This window comes from Pantherophis guttatus, chromosome 2, assembly GCF_059756535.1.
Source record: "Pantherophis guttatus breed Tessera chromosome 2, ASM5975653v1, whole genome shotgun sequence".
Classification (NCBI taxonomy): domain Eukaryota; kingdom Metazoa; phylum Chordata; class Lepidosauria; order Squamata; family Colubridae; genus Pantherophis; species Pantherophis guttatus.
This window is the reverse complement of record NC_142064.1, coordinates 264,547,430-264,562,885: the sequence shown is the minus strand read 5'-3', so window position 1 is coordinate 264,562,885 and position 15,456 is coordinate 264,547,430. Positions and strand designations below refer to the sequence as shown.

The window sequence follows — 15,456 nt, the reverse complement described above, 5'->3', positions numbered from 1 at the left end:
TTGAGTATTTATCTTTCTGTTTTACTTTGAAAATAAAGTCACTTGGCAGACGGTGTGTCTATCGCTGCCAAGTGGGAGATAAGACCTGGGTGCGTTCCAAAGTGTTTCCTTAACCCTCGACTGGCTGTGTTTGTGTGTGTGTGGGTACGGGGACAGATCAGAAATCACATTTATTAGTTCCAGTAAAATTCTGGCTGCAGTCCGTCCCGACCCAGTGATTTGAATTTGTCTAGAGCCAAGAGGTGTTCTCTTACCTTATTTTTCCATATTTTAATTTGCATTCCTAATCTGGCACTTATGATTCTGTTTTTGATAAGTTGTGTCATGTTTTCTTTTTGGGTGAAAACACATGTAAAGTATCTTCTTTGTACCTTCTCCCCCCTTCTTATACTCCTGTGAATTAGGGAGGAGTCTGTCTGAGTCTCTTCTGAATAGGATCCATGTGCTGTGGACTTGGGAGATGTTTCCCCTTCACCTCTTTAGTAATGGAGTTTGCATATCTCCCAAGCAGGGGTGGGTTCTATTTACCTTTACTACCGGTTTGCAATGTGCAAAAGCTTCTGTGCAGACACAGATTGTCCATCCTGACATCAGGGCAGATGGGCAGAGCCTCCCGCCGCTTTTACTACCAGTTCGCAGGAACCGGACCAAACAGGGAGCAACCTACCACTGCTCCCAAGGCCATTTTCTTCAGTCTGAGCATAGGGAGGGTATTGGATAGGGTGGATATTGTGTTGGTTTAAGAGCAGGGAGGTAGAGTTTGTATTCTCCACTCAGTCATGGAAAGTCCCCAGTGATTATCCATACAGACCACTGAGTTACATTCACTAGCAAACCTCTAGAGATGCTCCTGCACCCCAATAGTTGTAGAGAGCTTAAAGTCTTGTTGTAAGTAAACATTGACAACAAGCTGAACTGGGCCTGCATGGGCACAGGGGGAAGAATCAGACTGGAATTTCTGGACCAGTGGGTCAAAATCAGTAGTGGGTTTCAATTCTGTTCGCTAACGGTTCGCTTGTGCGCACACAGGCTGCTTCTGTGCATGCCTCTCGCTCTACCACTTTGCCTGATCTGGGGAAAACCGGTAGCAACCCACCACTGGTCAAAATGTTTATATTCCCTGACCGTATCTCACAGAGCGCATAGTTGCCCTGCGGACCTTGTAGGCAGGGAGAAATAATGAGATTATCAAAAATATTCCAACGTCATGCTGTACTCTATAGGGTGCTTGCCTGTTTCTACATCTTTCTAATGTAGTGGGCCAACAGTATATATAACCTGCGGTTCTGCTTTAGGTCAGGGCTGCTCAGAAAGCTGCCAATGCTTTGCTGGAATCCATTGTGCACAGTGATTATTTGCATGCTTAATATATGTTGAATCTTCAAAGTGATTGGTTGCTTTAGATGAGGCATGTTTTGACCACAATATTCCCTTACTTTATGCTTTTTTTTTACCTCTCTTCTCCCCCATTGACTGCCAGGAAGTAATAAGGTTGTTCTCACTGAGATGTGTGTGTGTGTGTGTGTGTGTGTGTGTGTGTGTGTGTGAGTGAGTGAGAGAGAGAGAGAGAGAGAGAGGGAGGGCGGGAGAGAAAACACACTGAAGAAGGAAATGACAGTTTGTGTGTTGCTGTCAATAAACCTGTAATAACTAATCCATTAAATCGCCAGACATTGAGTGCCACTCCAAAAAGATTTGAGTTAACTTTTTCTGCAGCATACTTGATGTCCTTCTTGCTTGCTTGTTGTTCTGGGAGCCTCCCACCATCAACAGTGTTTCCTCAGAGAAGTCACAGGGAACTTATAGGTGCAGGAGGAGGGAAGCAACTTTTGACTCCAATTCAAGAAGTTTGGTGGGTTTTTACATAATTGCCCAATTTCTACAAAAATAAATATCCAGCAACTTCTTATACTGAAGGCCAGATAGCCATTATCAAAGTAATATGTTCTAACTTTTTCTTTCCTCTGCCCCACCTAATACCATTACATATTTGCCTACAAAAAATCAGGCAAATTCTAATTAATTTAATCAATTTAAATGATCAATATCTCAGCTAGATTTACAATGGGACACCAGAAATGAAATTCAAGCCTTCTCTACACTGATCATTTGACCATCATGTGGATTTTTCTGTGAGCAATAAGGGTGGAATATTTGCTAAAGCACTCTCCACACTCAGGACACTAAAATGATTTCTCCCCTTTGTGTATAAGGACATGATTCATAATATTAACCCTAGTACTGAGATCTTTCCCACAGTCTGGAAACTCGTACAGTTTCCCTCCTATGTGAGTCCTCTGGTGTTTAACCAAGCTGGAATTATGACTGAAACTTTTCCCACAGTCAGGACATTCAAAGGGTTTCTCTCCTGTATGAGTCCTCTGATGTTGGACCAGGCTGGAATTCTGACTGAAACTTTTCCCACAGTCAGGACATTCAAAGGGTTTTTCTCCTGTATGAGTCCTCTGGTGTTTCACCAGGTTGGAGTTATTACTGAAACTTTTACCACAATCGGAACATTCAAAGGGTTTCTCTCCTGTGTGAATCCGCTGGTGTTGAACCAGGGTGGAATTCTGACTGAAACTTTTCCCACAGTCAGGACATTCAAAGGGTTTCACTCCTGTATGAGTCCTCTGGTGTTGAACCAGGCTGGAATTATGACTGAAACTTTTCCCACAGTCAGGACATTCAAAGGGTTTCTCTCCTGTGTGAATCCTCTGGTGTTGAACCAGGCTGGAATTCTGACTGAAACATTTCCCACAATCAGGACATTCAAAGGGTTTCTCTCCTGTGTGAACCCTCTGATGTTGAACCAGGCTAGAATTCTGACTGAAACTTTTCCCACAGTCAGGACATTCAAAGGGTTTCACTCCTGTGTGAATCCTCTGGTGTTTAATCAGACTAGAATTCTGACTGAAACTTTTCCCACAGTCAGGACATTTCAAGCGTTTCTCTCCTGTGTGAATCATCTGGTGCTGAACCAGGCTGGAATTCTGACTGAAACTTGTCCTACAGTCTGGAAACTCGTACAGTTTCCCTCCTGTATGAGTCCTCTGGTGTTTAACCAGGCTGGAATTCTGACTGAAACTTTTCCCACAATCAGGACATTCAAAGGGTTTCACTCCTGTATGAATCCTCTGGTGTTGAATCAGACTGGAATTCTGACTGAAACATTTCCCACAATCAGGACATTCAAAGGGTTTCTCTCCTGTATGAGTCCTCTGGTGTTGAACCAGGCTGGAATTATGACTGAAACTTTTCCCACAGTCAGGACATTCAAAGGGTTTCTCTCCTGTGTGAGTCCTCTGGTGGCCAATGAGGTTGGAATTCCGACTGAAACTTTTCCCACAGTCAGGACATTTAAAGGGTTTTTCTCCTGTGTGAGTCCTCTGGTGGCCAATGAGATTGGAATTTTGACTGAAACTTTTCCCACAGTCAGGACATTTATAGGGTTTCTCTCCTGTGTGAGTCCTCTGGTGTTGAACCAGGCTGGAATTCTGAACGAAACATTTCCCACAATCAGGACATTCAAATGGTTTCTCTCCTGTGTGAGTCCTCTGGTGTGTCACCAGGTTGTAATTGTTACTGAAACATTTCTCACAATTAGGACATTCAAATGGTTTCTCCTTGGTGTGAGTCCACGTTGCCATGCTTGCTAAAGCATTTACCGCATTGGGAACATTTGTAGGGCTTCTCTCTTGTGTGAGTCCTTCCATGAAAGAAAATGGAGTTGTTCTGACCAAAGCTTTTGCCACATTCAGAATATTTGTACGGTTTTTCTCCAGTCTGGATCCCCTCTGGCATAATCAGCTGTGATTTGCAAGTTGTATCTTTCCCAGAACAGAAACGTCTATGGAGTTTTTCCACAACTAATATTCTTGAGGTGGTCAAAAATATGGATAATCCCTTTAGTGCTGCTTTGATTTACTGGTGATTTTCTTCCTCCCAGAGCAAGGCCTGCAACACTGTCTGCTCTACGTGGCTTCCTCCCCAGTAACTTCCAGATATTTCCCTCTTTTCCTGAATGGAAAAATAATCCCCCGTGACTTTTCATGTAACGTATGCTTTAATTTCACTCTCTATTTTTCCAGTTAGAAATCTCTTCTTGATTTTCTCTCATTTCTCTCTCACCTGCTGGGGGACTCTCTGAAGGAAATGGAAAATATTTTGATTTCTGGACTGACTTGTTTTGCTATTCAAAGTTGTTTGTTATCCTCAGTTGTCCAGAGTGCTCATTGCCATCTTCTTTGTCTATAAGATTCAAATAAAAGTGTATCTTTAATTGTGTATAAAACAGTTGCAGAAGATGAGAAAAGAAGAAAAAGTTTACATTATAATGAAAAAGCAAACATGCCACAATGCTCCAATAACCTCTTACATTGATCATGATTCAATTGAGACACGGAAGACCACCCAGATCCAAGTTCAAATATCCATTCAATGATTCTAATTCGATTGTTGACTTCAGTCAATCACAAATTCTTAGCAATGCAAAGGGTTGTTTTCAAATACAATCAATTGAAAAAGAAACTACACCTGCTTTGATTTCTTGTGGTTTTACTTATCAGGGTATCATAAATATCATCGCAACAGAACAGAACAGAATAACAGAATTGGAAGGGACTTTGGAGGTCACCCTATATCATTTCAGACAAATGGCTGTCTCATCTCTTCTGAAAAGCCTCCAGTGATGGAGCACCACAACTTCTGAAGGCCAGCCGTTCTCCTGGTTAATTGTTCTCACCATTAGGAAATTTCTCACTGCTTCCATAGTATAAAGAGGGGAAGTAGCAGCCACGTACTGCTAATAAAATGCCCTTCATCAATTGATCATCAGCAAGTATCATTACATCTATCTCTGACTGAATTGTGTGTTAACACAATGCCAAAGAATAAAGAATCAGCAAGAGAAAAAATTGTTGCTGCCCATCAATTTGGGAAGGTTTAAAAGGTCATTTCCAAACAATTAAAAACCCATCATTCTACAGTGTGGAAGACAAGTGTAAAGCATTCAGGAGAGTTGCTAATCTTCCCAGGAGTGGACGTTCAAGGAAATTCAGCCCAAGGTCAGACGGTGCAATGGCCAGAGAAATTGCAAAGAGTTATATCTCAGACTCTACAGCTGGGCTGTCAAACTAGTGGCCTGTGCGCCAGATGGGTCACACGCTGGCCACGGCCACGTTTAAAGAAGGGGAAAAAGTTGTGATCACATGATCATGCCATGATGACACATGTTTGACGCCCCTGCTCTACAGGCTTCAATAAGCATGTTAAATGTTAAGATTCATAACAATGGAATTAGAAAATTACTGAAGAAGTATGGTTCGTTTGGAAGGGTTGAATGGAGAAAGCCTCTTCTCTCTAAAAAGGTCATAGCACATGGCTGTTGTTTGCAAAGTTGCATCTGAAGAAATCACAGGACTTCGGGAACACTGTCCTTTGCACAGACCAGACCAAAGTGGAAATGGTTGGCCATAATGCAATTGAGCCAGAGGCCATCACACCAATAGCTAAAGCTTGGCTGACAAAGGATTATGCAACAGGATAATGGTCGCAAAACACATCAGCAAATCTACAACAAAATAGCTGAAAAAGAATCAAGGTGCTGCAGTCAAAGTCTAGACCTCAACCCAATTGGCAGGACCTCAAGAGAGTTGTGCATAAAAAAACACCCACAAACCTCAATGAACTGAAGCAATGTTGTAAAAAAGACTGGGCCAAAATTCCTCCACAAAGAGACTGATAAAGTCACACAGAAAAGAATTACTTCTAGTTGTTGCTGTTAAAGGTGGTTCTACAAATTATTGAATCATACATTTTTCATACATGACTTCACCGTTTTGGCTTCCTTTTTATAAAATAAATGATGACCTGATGTAATATTTCATGTGTTGTTGTTCATCTGTGGTTGTATTTACCTACTATTAAGAACTTCTAAGGACCAATTGATTTTTACTATGTCTTGATACATAAAATCATAAAAGTCAAGGTGAGTATACTTTCTTTTTCACATGACTGTTTATCTGGAGGTCCTGGGGATAGATTATACATTTGCAGGTATGTACATTCAGAAATAAAAATATACACACCTACAATATGAAGATAATTCATGTCTTTGAAGGCTGAAAAAACATCTGAAACCTTCTGAGCTATTGTTAATCAGGAATTGGATGAATTGGATGATTGCTCGTATGTTGAGATGGCAAGGCTGAAGTTCAGGCCTCAAAAGGCTTTTGAAGTGACTTCCGGTTGGCTCCGCGCGTGTCACAGACACTCCTCCGTGAGCGCCCGATCCCCGGTATCGTAAAAGCCACCAGAACAGCCGAAAAACAGCTGTCTGGCAGTTGGAAACTTTCTCCCCGGGCAAAGGGGAGGGAGGAGAGCCGACAGGTGAAGGTAGAGCTCCCCAAGTGCCCTAGGAGAAATTCTGGGGCGCAAAGGGCGAGAGCTCCCTAGAAGCCTGTCAATCTGCCCCGGACTTGGGACGACTCTGCTAATTAGTGGAGCAAGGTGCCGCGACCAATTCTGCCAATAACAACTGAGGGGATTTCCAACATCCTAAATTGCTGCAGGCAGAACAAGCCAGGAGAAGTCAGACTGCAAGTATCTAAACTTAACTCCAATGTTCATTACCTCCTTCGGAAATAACAACTAAACTTAACTCCAATGTTCATTATCTCCTTCGGAAATAACAATTTTGTAAATTTGTAACAAGATGGCGATTGAGGCTTGAAAGGGCGTGGAAAGTAAAAGTGAAAGGAAAGTTTCGTTTCGCTGATAGCCTCTTGCTTGGGAAAAATTTTTGTACTGAAAGAAGGAGGATTTTAAGACATCAATTTAAGACTGGGAAAAATTTTTGACTTTGTTAAACTCTTCTTTTTGGCTTCTGATTAAAATACAAAGATTAATTTAAACTGAAAAATGGCCTCAAAACCTGTAAAGACTGTTCCTATTAAAGGAACTGGGAGTGCCGGAAGCTCTCCAGCCCATACTTCTAGAATGCAAGCCTCTGTTCCCCCAACAGATCCACAGACTTTAACGTTTGAAATGATACAAGAAGCCCTAAAAGCTATACAGGATAAAATTGCTACTGTGATTAATGAAAAAATTAATGAAACTAATGAAAAAACACAGTCTGTTTCAGATGAGATCTCAGTTCGGATTCAGGAAAATAGGGATGATATAATATTGGCATTTAAAGGTTTGGCAGGTCACATTGAAATCTTGGATGATAAAGTTGAAGAAATTAAGCAATCTACTGAAATCTTGGACAATAAATTAGAAGAGACTCAGAACAAAATTGAAAGGGCTGAAGCTGATGTAACAATGATTCAATAGAGAGATATGGAATTTGCTCTAAGAATAAGAGGGGTGAAGGAGAACAAACAAGAGAATTTGAAAGAGATGATGTCAGAGGCATTGGCACAGATGTTGGGGGTGCAGAAAGTGAAGTTAGGCTGGCAGATTGACAAGATATATCGCGTCAATTCGTGGGTGGCCAGACAGAAACATTTACCAAGAGACACTGTAATATACTTTACCACAAGGAGACTACGTAATGAAATTTTACAGGCTACCTTTAAAAATAAGCTTCAAGAGGAAGGCCAAAGGTGATGACAATGAAAGAAATCCCCCCCCCCAAAAAAATGTTGAGAGCCAGAAGGGATTATGTCTTTCTGGTGGATGAACTGAGAAAATGCCAAATACAGTATAGATGGGAAGTGCCAGCCGGCTTAGTTGTGAACTATTCGGGTGAGAGATATCGGCTTAATACAGTATGGAAAGCAAGAGATTTCTATGCCAACGTGTTAAAGGCTGGGCCACCAAAATCACCAGAAGTTAAAAGAAAAAAGGAAGTAATGGAAGGAGAGAGAGAAGAGCTGATGACAATAGTTCAGGGGGGAGCCACAACCAGTCAAGAAGATTTCCTACAAATCCAGATAGCTGTTCAAGATTTGGATTTAATTGATATACCAGAAGAACCAAAGGATCAAAGACAGAACAGAGCAGCAACAGCTAAACGCAAGGAAGAATTAAGACAGCAACAACTCCAGATGGCAACTCAAGGAACTACAAAAACAGAAGCAGTGGGAGGAGCCAGACCTAAAGGTCAAATGAGGCATGACCATCAGCAAATGCTCCAAATGCTTCAGAGGCCCAAACATGAGAACTAGGTTTTTAACTTGGAATGTTAATGGTTTGAATTCTTCACAGAAGAGGAGGAAAATATTTCACTATCTTAAACAATTTAAAAATGACGTAATTTGTTTACAAGAGACTCATATTAGGATAGAAGATCAAAAATATTTAATAAATACAAGATTAGGTACACATTATGTAGCAGCAGCACCAGAGAAGAAAAATGGTATAGTTATATATTTGAAAAGAGAATTAATTGCTAAATTAATTGAAGCAGACGATCAAGGAAGATTCTTAGCAATTGAACTTTTAATAAAGGGAGAAAAATTACTTTTAATTGGAGTATGCGCCCCTAACCAACAACAGGAAAATTTTTTATAATTGTCTACATTCTAAGTTGACACAATGAGGATACAAAACTTGTATCCTATTGGGTGATTGGAATGGTGTTTTGGATGTTAAAAAGGACAAGAAGGGACCTAAGCAAAATGTTTCAGCAAAAGCAAGATTGCCCAAATCGTTTTTGGAGATGATGGATGTTTGGGAGTTGAGGGATATTTGGCGTGAAAGAAACCCAGAAGAAAAAGATTTTACTTTCTTTTCGGATAGACATCGATCCTTTTCAAGGATTGACTTTATACTAATTAGTAACGACCTCTTTTCTAGGGTGAAGAATACGAAGATTTGTTCAAGAACATTGACAGACCATAGTCCAGTCTGGAGGGAACTGGAGTATGGAAAGGGGCTTATGAGGTCCTGGAGGTTAAACGATAATTTAAACAAGAAAATGTTAAAGAGTGTAAAAAATTTATGAAAGAATTTTTTGTTATGAATATGCAAAAGGGTACATCGATGGAAATGGTGTGGGATGCAAGTAAAGCATATATGTGAGCTATTTTGATATATTTGAATAATAAGTATAGAAAAAAACAGGGGGGAAAAAAGAAAGGAACTAGAAGAAGAGATTAGAAAACAAGAACGAGCTTTGATAGCTAAACAGATAAGAGAATTAAAGAGGCAATTAATTTACTGAAAGGTCAATTTAACATGTTAATAGCAGACCAAGTGGCAACTAATTTACAATATGCTAAACATAATACTTTTTGTAATGCCAATAAACCTGGCAGATGGTTAGCATATTTGTTAAGGAAAAAGCAGAAATCAAGGACTATAGAGAAAATAAAATACAAGGGTAAAGAGGTTCATGAGCAAGAATTGATTAAAAAATCTTTTTTAGAGTTTTACTCAAGGCTGTATACTGGTGATAAAATTCAAGATACAGATATAGATAGATATTTGCAGAAAGAGAACATTTATATAACTTCAAAAGAGCAGAGGGATAGTTTAAATCAATTGATAACTTCCGAGGAAATTTTGTTTGCAATTAAGCAATTGAAGGTGGGTAAAGCTCCTGGGACGGATGGTTTGACAGCTGTTTATTATAAGAGTTTACAGGAGGAAATGCTGGAACCACTGAAGGAATTATTTAACAATATACAACAGGGAGGAGAGGTACCTCCAACTTGGAAGACGGCTTTTATTTCTTTGATCCCAAAAGAAGGTCAAGATCATACAGATCCAAAAAACTACAGGCCGATTTCATTTTTAAATACAGATTATAAGATTTTTGCTAAAATATTAGCAAATAGATTATTGATAGTTATGCAGCAAATGATTCATCATGATCAAACTGGTTTTATAAATGGTAGACAAATGAAAAGTAATGTAAGGCAAATTGTTAACTTACTAGAGTATTTGGGAAAGAACAACCAGGTCCCCGCAGTGCTAGTATTTTTGGATGCTGAGAAAGCCTTTGATAGATTGAATTGGCATTTTCTATTGAAATTAACAAAGGATGCAACTTGGAGATTATTTTATACAATCTATTAAGGCAATATATCAGAAACAAACAGCGCAAATAATAATTAATGGTGGTTTAACAGATATTTTTAATATAGAAAAAGAAACAAGGCAAGATTGTCCCTTGTCTCCATTGTTGTTTATTTTGACGCTGGAAATTTTACTGAGTAAAATACGTGGGACAGATACAATAAAGGGAATTAAAATCAGACAGCATGAGTATAAGTTACGGGCATTTGCAGATGACCTGGTTGTTACCTTAGCCCAACCAGCACAATCGATTACAGCCTTGATGGATATAATTAACCCATATGGACAAGTATCTGGTTTTAAAATAAATACAGCTAAAACAAAGATAATAGCTAAAAACATGACTAGAAGCCAAAAAGAAGAGATAGAAAGGGTAACAGGATTTGAGATAGGAAAGAAGGTTAAATATTTAGGGGTTTATATTATGACCACAAATATGAAACTATATCAGCACAATTATGAACCGTTGTGGCAAAAAATACAGAAAGAGATGGAAAAGTGGAAAAAATTACAATTGTCCTTGCTGGGAAGGATAGCGGCAGTAAAAATGAATGTCTTACCAAGGTTTTTATTTTATTTTTTTCAAATGATACCTATACTTTAAAAATATGAAAATTTGAAGGAATGGCAGAAGGGCATAAATAAGTTTGTGTACGCAGGGAAGAAACTGAGAGTAAATCAAAAGATAATGCAAGATGCACGAGAAAGAGGAGGTCTTAAAATGCCCAATTTAAGATTGTATTACGAAGCCGCTGCCCTCTCAGCAGTTACTGATTGGATAAATTTAACGGAGGAAAGGATATTAAACATTGAAGGATATGGTCTGGTCTACGGCTGGCATGCTTATTTACTGTATGATAATAAAGTAGATAAGACTTTTAAAAGTCATATATTAAAGAATGCTTTATTGCGTGTCTGGAAGAAATATCAATACAAATTAAACGATAAGTTACCAATATGGACAGTACCCAGACACGCGATAGAGAATATAAATGTGGAGCAAAAACAAGATAAGATTACATATAAGGCACTCCTTTATAAAGAAGGAGTTAGATTACAACTAAAATCTATGGAACAATTAAGAGAAGAAGGAATAATTAGAACTTGGTTTCAGTATGGACAGCTGCAGGCCAGATGGGGAGAAGATCAGAAAACTGGTATTTTGCAACAGGATGAGAACTTGATAAAACAAATAAGAGACAAAAGTCAAATGCATATAAAAAGGTTGTATAATGTATTAGTTGAAATACATTCAGAAACAGAGCTAGTCAAGGATTGTATGATAAAATGGGCACAAAATATAGGAGAACCAATAAGGATGGAAACATGGGAAAAGATATGGGAAATGTAAGATTTACACAAGCCCAAAATTTAAGAGAGAACTTTTATAAAAATCTTTTATAGATGGCATTTAGATCCAAAAAAACTAGCCTGTATGTATCCAAATTTACAACCTAAGTGTTGGCGATGTGAGTGTGAAGACGCTACGTATTTTCATATATGGTGGACATGTAAAAAAATTAAGGCTTTTTGGATAAAAATATGGTGGATTATTCAAAATATTTTAAAGAAAAAGATCAAATTTACACCACAGTTTTGTTTTGTTTTTTTAATTTGATTTATATGACGCCCTTCTCTGGAAGGGCGGCTTACAATGCGTTAAGCAATAGCCTTCATACTTTTGTATATTTTATACAAAGTCAGCTTATTGCCCCCACAAACTGGGTCCTGATTTCACCTACCTTAGAAAGGATGGAAGGCTGAGTCAACCTTGAGCCTTGGAGAGATTCGAACCAGCAGTAATTGCAGGCAGCTGTGTTAATAACAGGGTGCTTAGACCACTGTACTATCAAGGCTCTTTTGTTGGGAATAGTTACAGAATGTACTGTGACAGAGACTAAGTTGTTTTTAAACTTAATAACAGCAGCCAGGTTACTGGTGGCACAGCATTGGAAGAAAGAAGATCCACCTACTATTGAGGAATGGACATTAAAAGTCGTGCATTTGGCAGAGATGGCGAAAATTTCATCATATCTTAAAGATCACTCAAATGAAAGATATATATATAGGAATGGAGAAGGTGGATTGACTATATTCAAAACAAGTATCAGACTAAGAAGTTTCATACAGCTTATGAATGAAACATTTTTAATCTTTAGTTTATGTTTATAGTGTTTTGAGTTATAAGGAGTTAAAGACCTAGGGAGAATTTGAAGCCAACAAATTGTTAGCATATTTTAGTTTTATGTTTGTGAATGCTATACCCTGTGCTTGTTCTGGGAAGTCTAGGGACGGGGGTGGGTGGGCAAGGGGGGTGGGATGGGGTGAGGGTGGAGCGGTGGGAGGGTGGAGAAAATGTTTGTATCTTTTATAAAACTTTTCAATCAAAAAAAAGGCTTTTGAAGCCATGGAAAATTTCACAGGGAACACTAGCCTATGGGTTAGCCACGTGACCAAAACCACAGAAGGCAAACTTGACTATTTTTATAATTTCTATATCTTCTCTGTCATGTGCCAACTGCCTCTTATGTAATGAAGCGAAAGCAAAGAAATGTATAAATATCTGCCTTTCACTACGCTCAGGGTTCCTTCCTTCTTAGGAGGATGAAGAAATGCATTGGCTTATCAACACACACACACACACACACACTTGGACTCTGTCTCTTATTTCACTGAGCCATATCTGTCAATCGCAGTTATGTCACGGTAAGGTTGGTGGCCAATACATTTTATAAATAAATACAAACATTCAATAGCTATTTTTTAAAAAGTGCTGGGTTAAGCACAGTGGAGCCTGGGGGGGCACCAATAGGAAACACATACTTGTTAGCTAGAAATGGAAGTAGAAGAAAACAAGAACAACCCAAAAAAGACCAGAGGCAAATAAATCCGATCTTGTTGCCCAGAAAACATCAGGTCCATAAGAGAAGAATTGAGTTGGGGGGACCTTGGAGGTCTTCTAGTCCATCCCCTGTTCAGGCAGGAGACCCTATTCCGTCCAGAACAAATGGCTGCCCAATCGCCCCTCAAAACCCTCCAGGGACGGAGCAGCCACAACCTCTGGAGGGAAGCCATTCCCAAAGAACCAACCTCCACTTGAAAGAGGCTTTTTCAAGCTTCCCACCAGCAGAAATTGCAGCCCCCAGTTTCCCAGCCTGCAGCACCAGTGGGCTTCCATTTGGGGAGGGAAGGAACCTGCAGCAGCCGCAGCTGAGAGGCTTCAGCCCAGTTGCTTCTCCGCTTCCAGCCCAAGTTGCTCCCGGACTCTCCTCCCACCTGCTGCCCTCCACTCACCTGCCAGCTGCTGCTTCGACCATGGAAACAGCACAAGAGCCGCTCTGCACACCAACTTCCTCCCATCAGTCATCCGGAAGAGGAAGTTCCTCTGCGCTTCTCCTCTCTTCCCATCCTATCTAGCAATGCAGTACTCGATCGATGGTTTAAAAACTCCTGTTTGTAAGCTCGAGCACGGATGGCACTACTGTGTTGATGGCTTTTTAGGCACAGTGTTGCCTGCCCGCCATCTAGCGACAGGAGGTGGAAAAACACGCTTGTCCAATCTCCACCAAGGCGTTTAGAAGAGGTTTTCAGGGATTATATGGCAGCAGGTCCTTTTCGACTCCTAGCAACCGATCTTTGCAACTGAGCCAAGTGAAAAAGTGAAGTGTGACATTACTTCGCTTCGTTTTTGGTGCCTTTGGGTCAGTCTTGATGCCTGGGCTTGCAGGTTCCTTTGGAAGGGTTTTTGGAAGCCCCCCCCCCTTTCCTGCTTCCAAGGGCTGAGAGGACTGGCCAAAGTTGAACAGATGGGTTTGCCCTTCAGGTGGCACTGGAATTGAGCGTTTCTCTGTCTCTAAGCTGGTGCCTTCACCACTACACCAAATCGGATCTTCTTCCTCCCCACAAAACATACCCATTGACTTGTTCCCGGTGCTCCCACAGCAAATTCAAGGCTGCAGCTTTCAAGATCAATCAATCAATCTGAATAGATCTGGAAGGGACCTTGGAGGTCTTCTAGTCCAGCCCCCTGCTCAAGCCTGAGACTTTATACCATTTCAGACAAGTGATTATCCAGTTTATGTTTAAAAACTTCAAGTGATGAAGCACCTAAACCTCTGGGTGGATGGGACCAACTCCAAATCACTCACTCCCACCCAGTCACATGACACCCCCCCCAGCCACGCCTACCCAGGTTTTGTGGTTCCCTATGTTTTCTGTGGGGAAACAGGTATCTCTCGCTCAATGTGTCTTTGTCTCCCTCTACTTCTCCTCTCTTTCTCTCCCTCTCTTTCTCCCTCTCTTTCTTTCTCCCTCTATCTCTCTCATCTCTCTGTCTCTTTCTCCCTCTTTGTCTCCCTCTGCCTTGTCTGTCTCTCTTTCTCCCTCTCTGTCTCTCTCTTTCTCTCTGTGTCTCTCTTTTGTGTGTGTGTGTTCTTTCTTGAACCATTTCCAAAAACAGGTGAGGGTTGTGCTGATGTTGTTCTTTGGGTGCTTTTTACCATACGATTTAAATCAAGAGTAATTTCAGATTCCCAGAAAAATGAAGCTTTTTCATCCCCGTGCTGTAGCTCCCTGTCAGCTGAACCCACCACTGGCCCCTCCCAGTCACTCCTTGCCTGGCCTGAGCAGCTTTCCTCACCGAGACACTGGCCCGGCGTGGCTGTTGCTCCACGTCATAATGGGCTCCAAGAGGAGGAGAGGACGCCATTTCCCCCATTGTGAAGCACATTAAATTTAACTGTGCTGTGAGAGCAGCAGGCAGGCTATGGAGGTGGCGAGAGCAGTGGTGTCGGCCACAGCTGGGCTGGGCCAGTGCCTTGGCACAGAGAGCAAGTTGTGCGTCTCCCTGAGTGACCGAGGTGCACACAACACCAACAAGGGCCGGAAGAAAAGGCAAGTATGTGAATGTACTCAACCGCTGAACTTCTTGCGCTGCGAGACTCCCCCCTCTCACAGGCCTGGCCCTCCACGTTATCGAGGGCCTACCTCGATGACGGGTTTTGGAACCCAGAGAGCTGGCATGCTGCAAAGAGGGGGTTGAGGGGCTTTTTATCTAAATTTTTAGTTAATCTTTTAAGGGGCCAAAATGGGCCAAAATGATTTAATTTGATTTTATCTGGTTTTTAAATTTTTTGTATCTATGTATTTTATTGTTTGGCTGTTCACCGCCCTGAGTCCTTCAGGAGTAGGGCGGTATACAAATCAAATAAACTAAACTAAACTAAACTAAACTAAGGGGCTCCGGGAGGTGGGAGGGTTGGATTAGAAATCAGGTTGTGGGTATGGGGGAAAACCCACTAAGGGGAGGGGAGGGTCTGGTTATGAAGCGCGGTGTGGGAGGTGGGGGGCCAGGGGTCGAGGGGGGGTCAGCGCTTATCCAAATAATGTTTGTAACATCAATCCTGTGAGTGGGAGAGGCAGATACGG

The 15,456-nt window shown here is 40.9% G+C and overlaps 2 protein-coding genes across 3 annotated transcripts in view; one reads left to right on the top strand and one right to left on the bottom strand.

The window, feature by feature from the left end:
- LOC132710035 (uncharacterized) overlaps nucleotides 1–15,456 on the top strand; it is a 173,535-nt gene that overhangs the window by 127,383 nt on the left and 30,696 nt on the right. The gene's annotated exons all lie outside the window — the stretch shown is intronic.
- LOC117659800 (uncharacterized) lies at nucleotides 1,619–13,719 on the bottom strand. Of its 2 annotated transcripts, none has more exons than XM_087884053.1 (2): nucleotides 13,154–13,719; nucleotides 1,619–4,251 (listed from the first exon to the last, which is right to left on the bottom strand). In XM_087884053.1, the coding sequence occupies exon 2, from the start codon at nucleotides 3,714–3,716 to the stop codon at nucleotides 2,184–2,186; it is 1,533 nt and encodes a 510-aa protein (XP_087740179.1). In that variant the 5' UTR covers nucleotides 3,717–4,251; nucleotides 13,154–13,719; the 3' UTR covers nucleotides 1,619–2,183. The 2 variants fall into 2 exon arrangements, with proteins under 2 accessions (XP_087740179.1, XP_087740178.1); XM_087884052.1 differs by having other exon boundaries at nucleotides 13,324–13,719.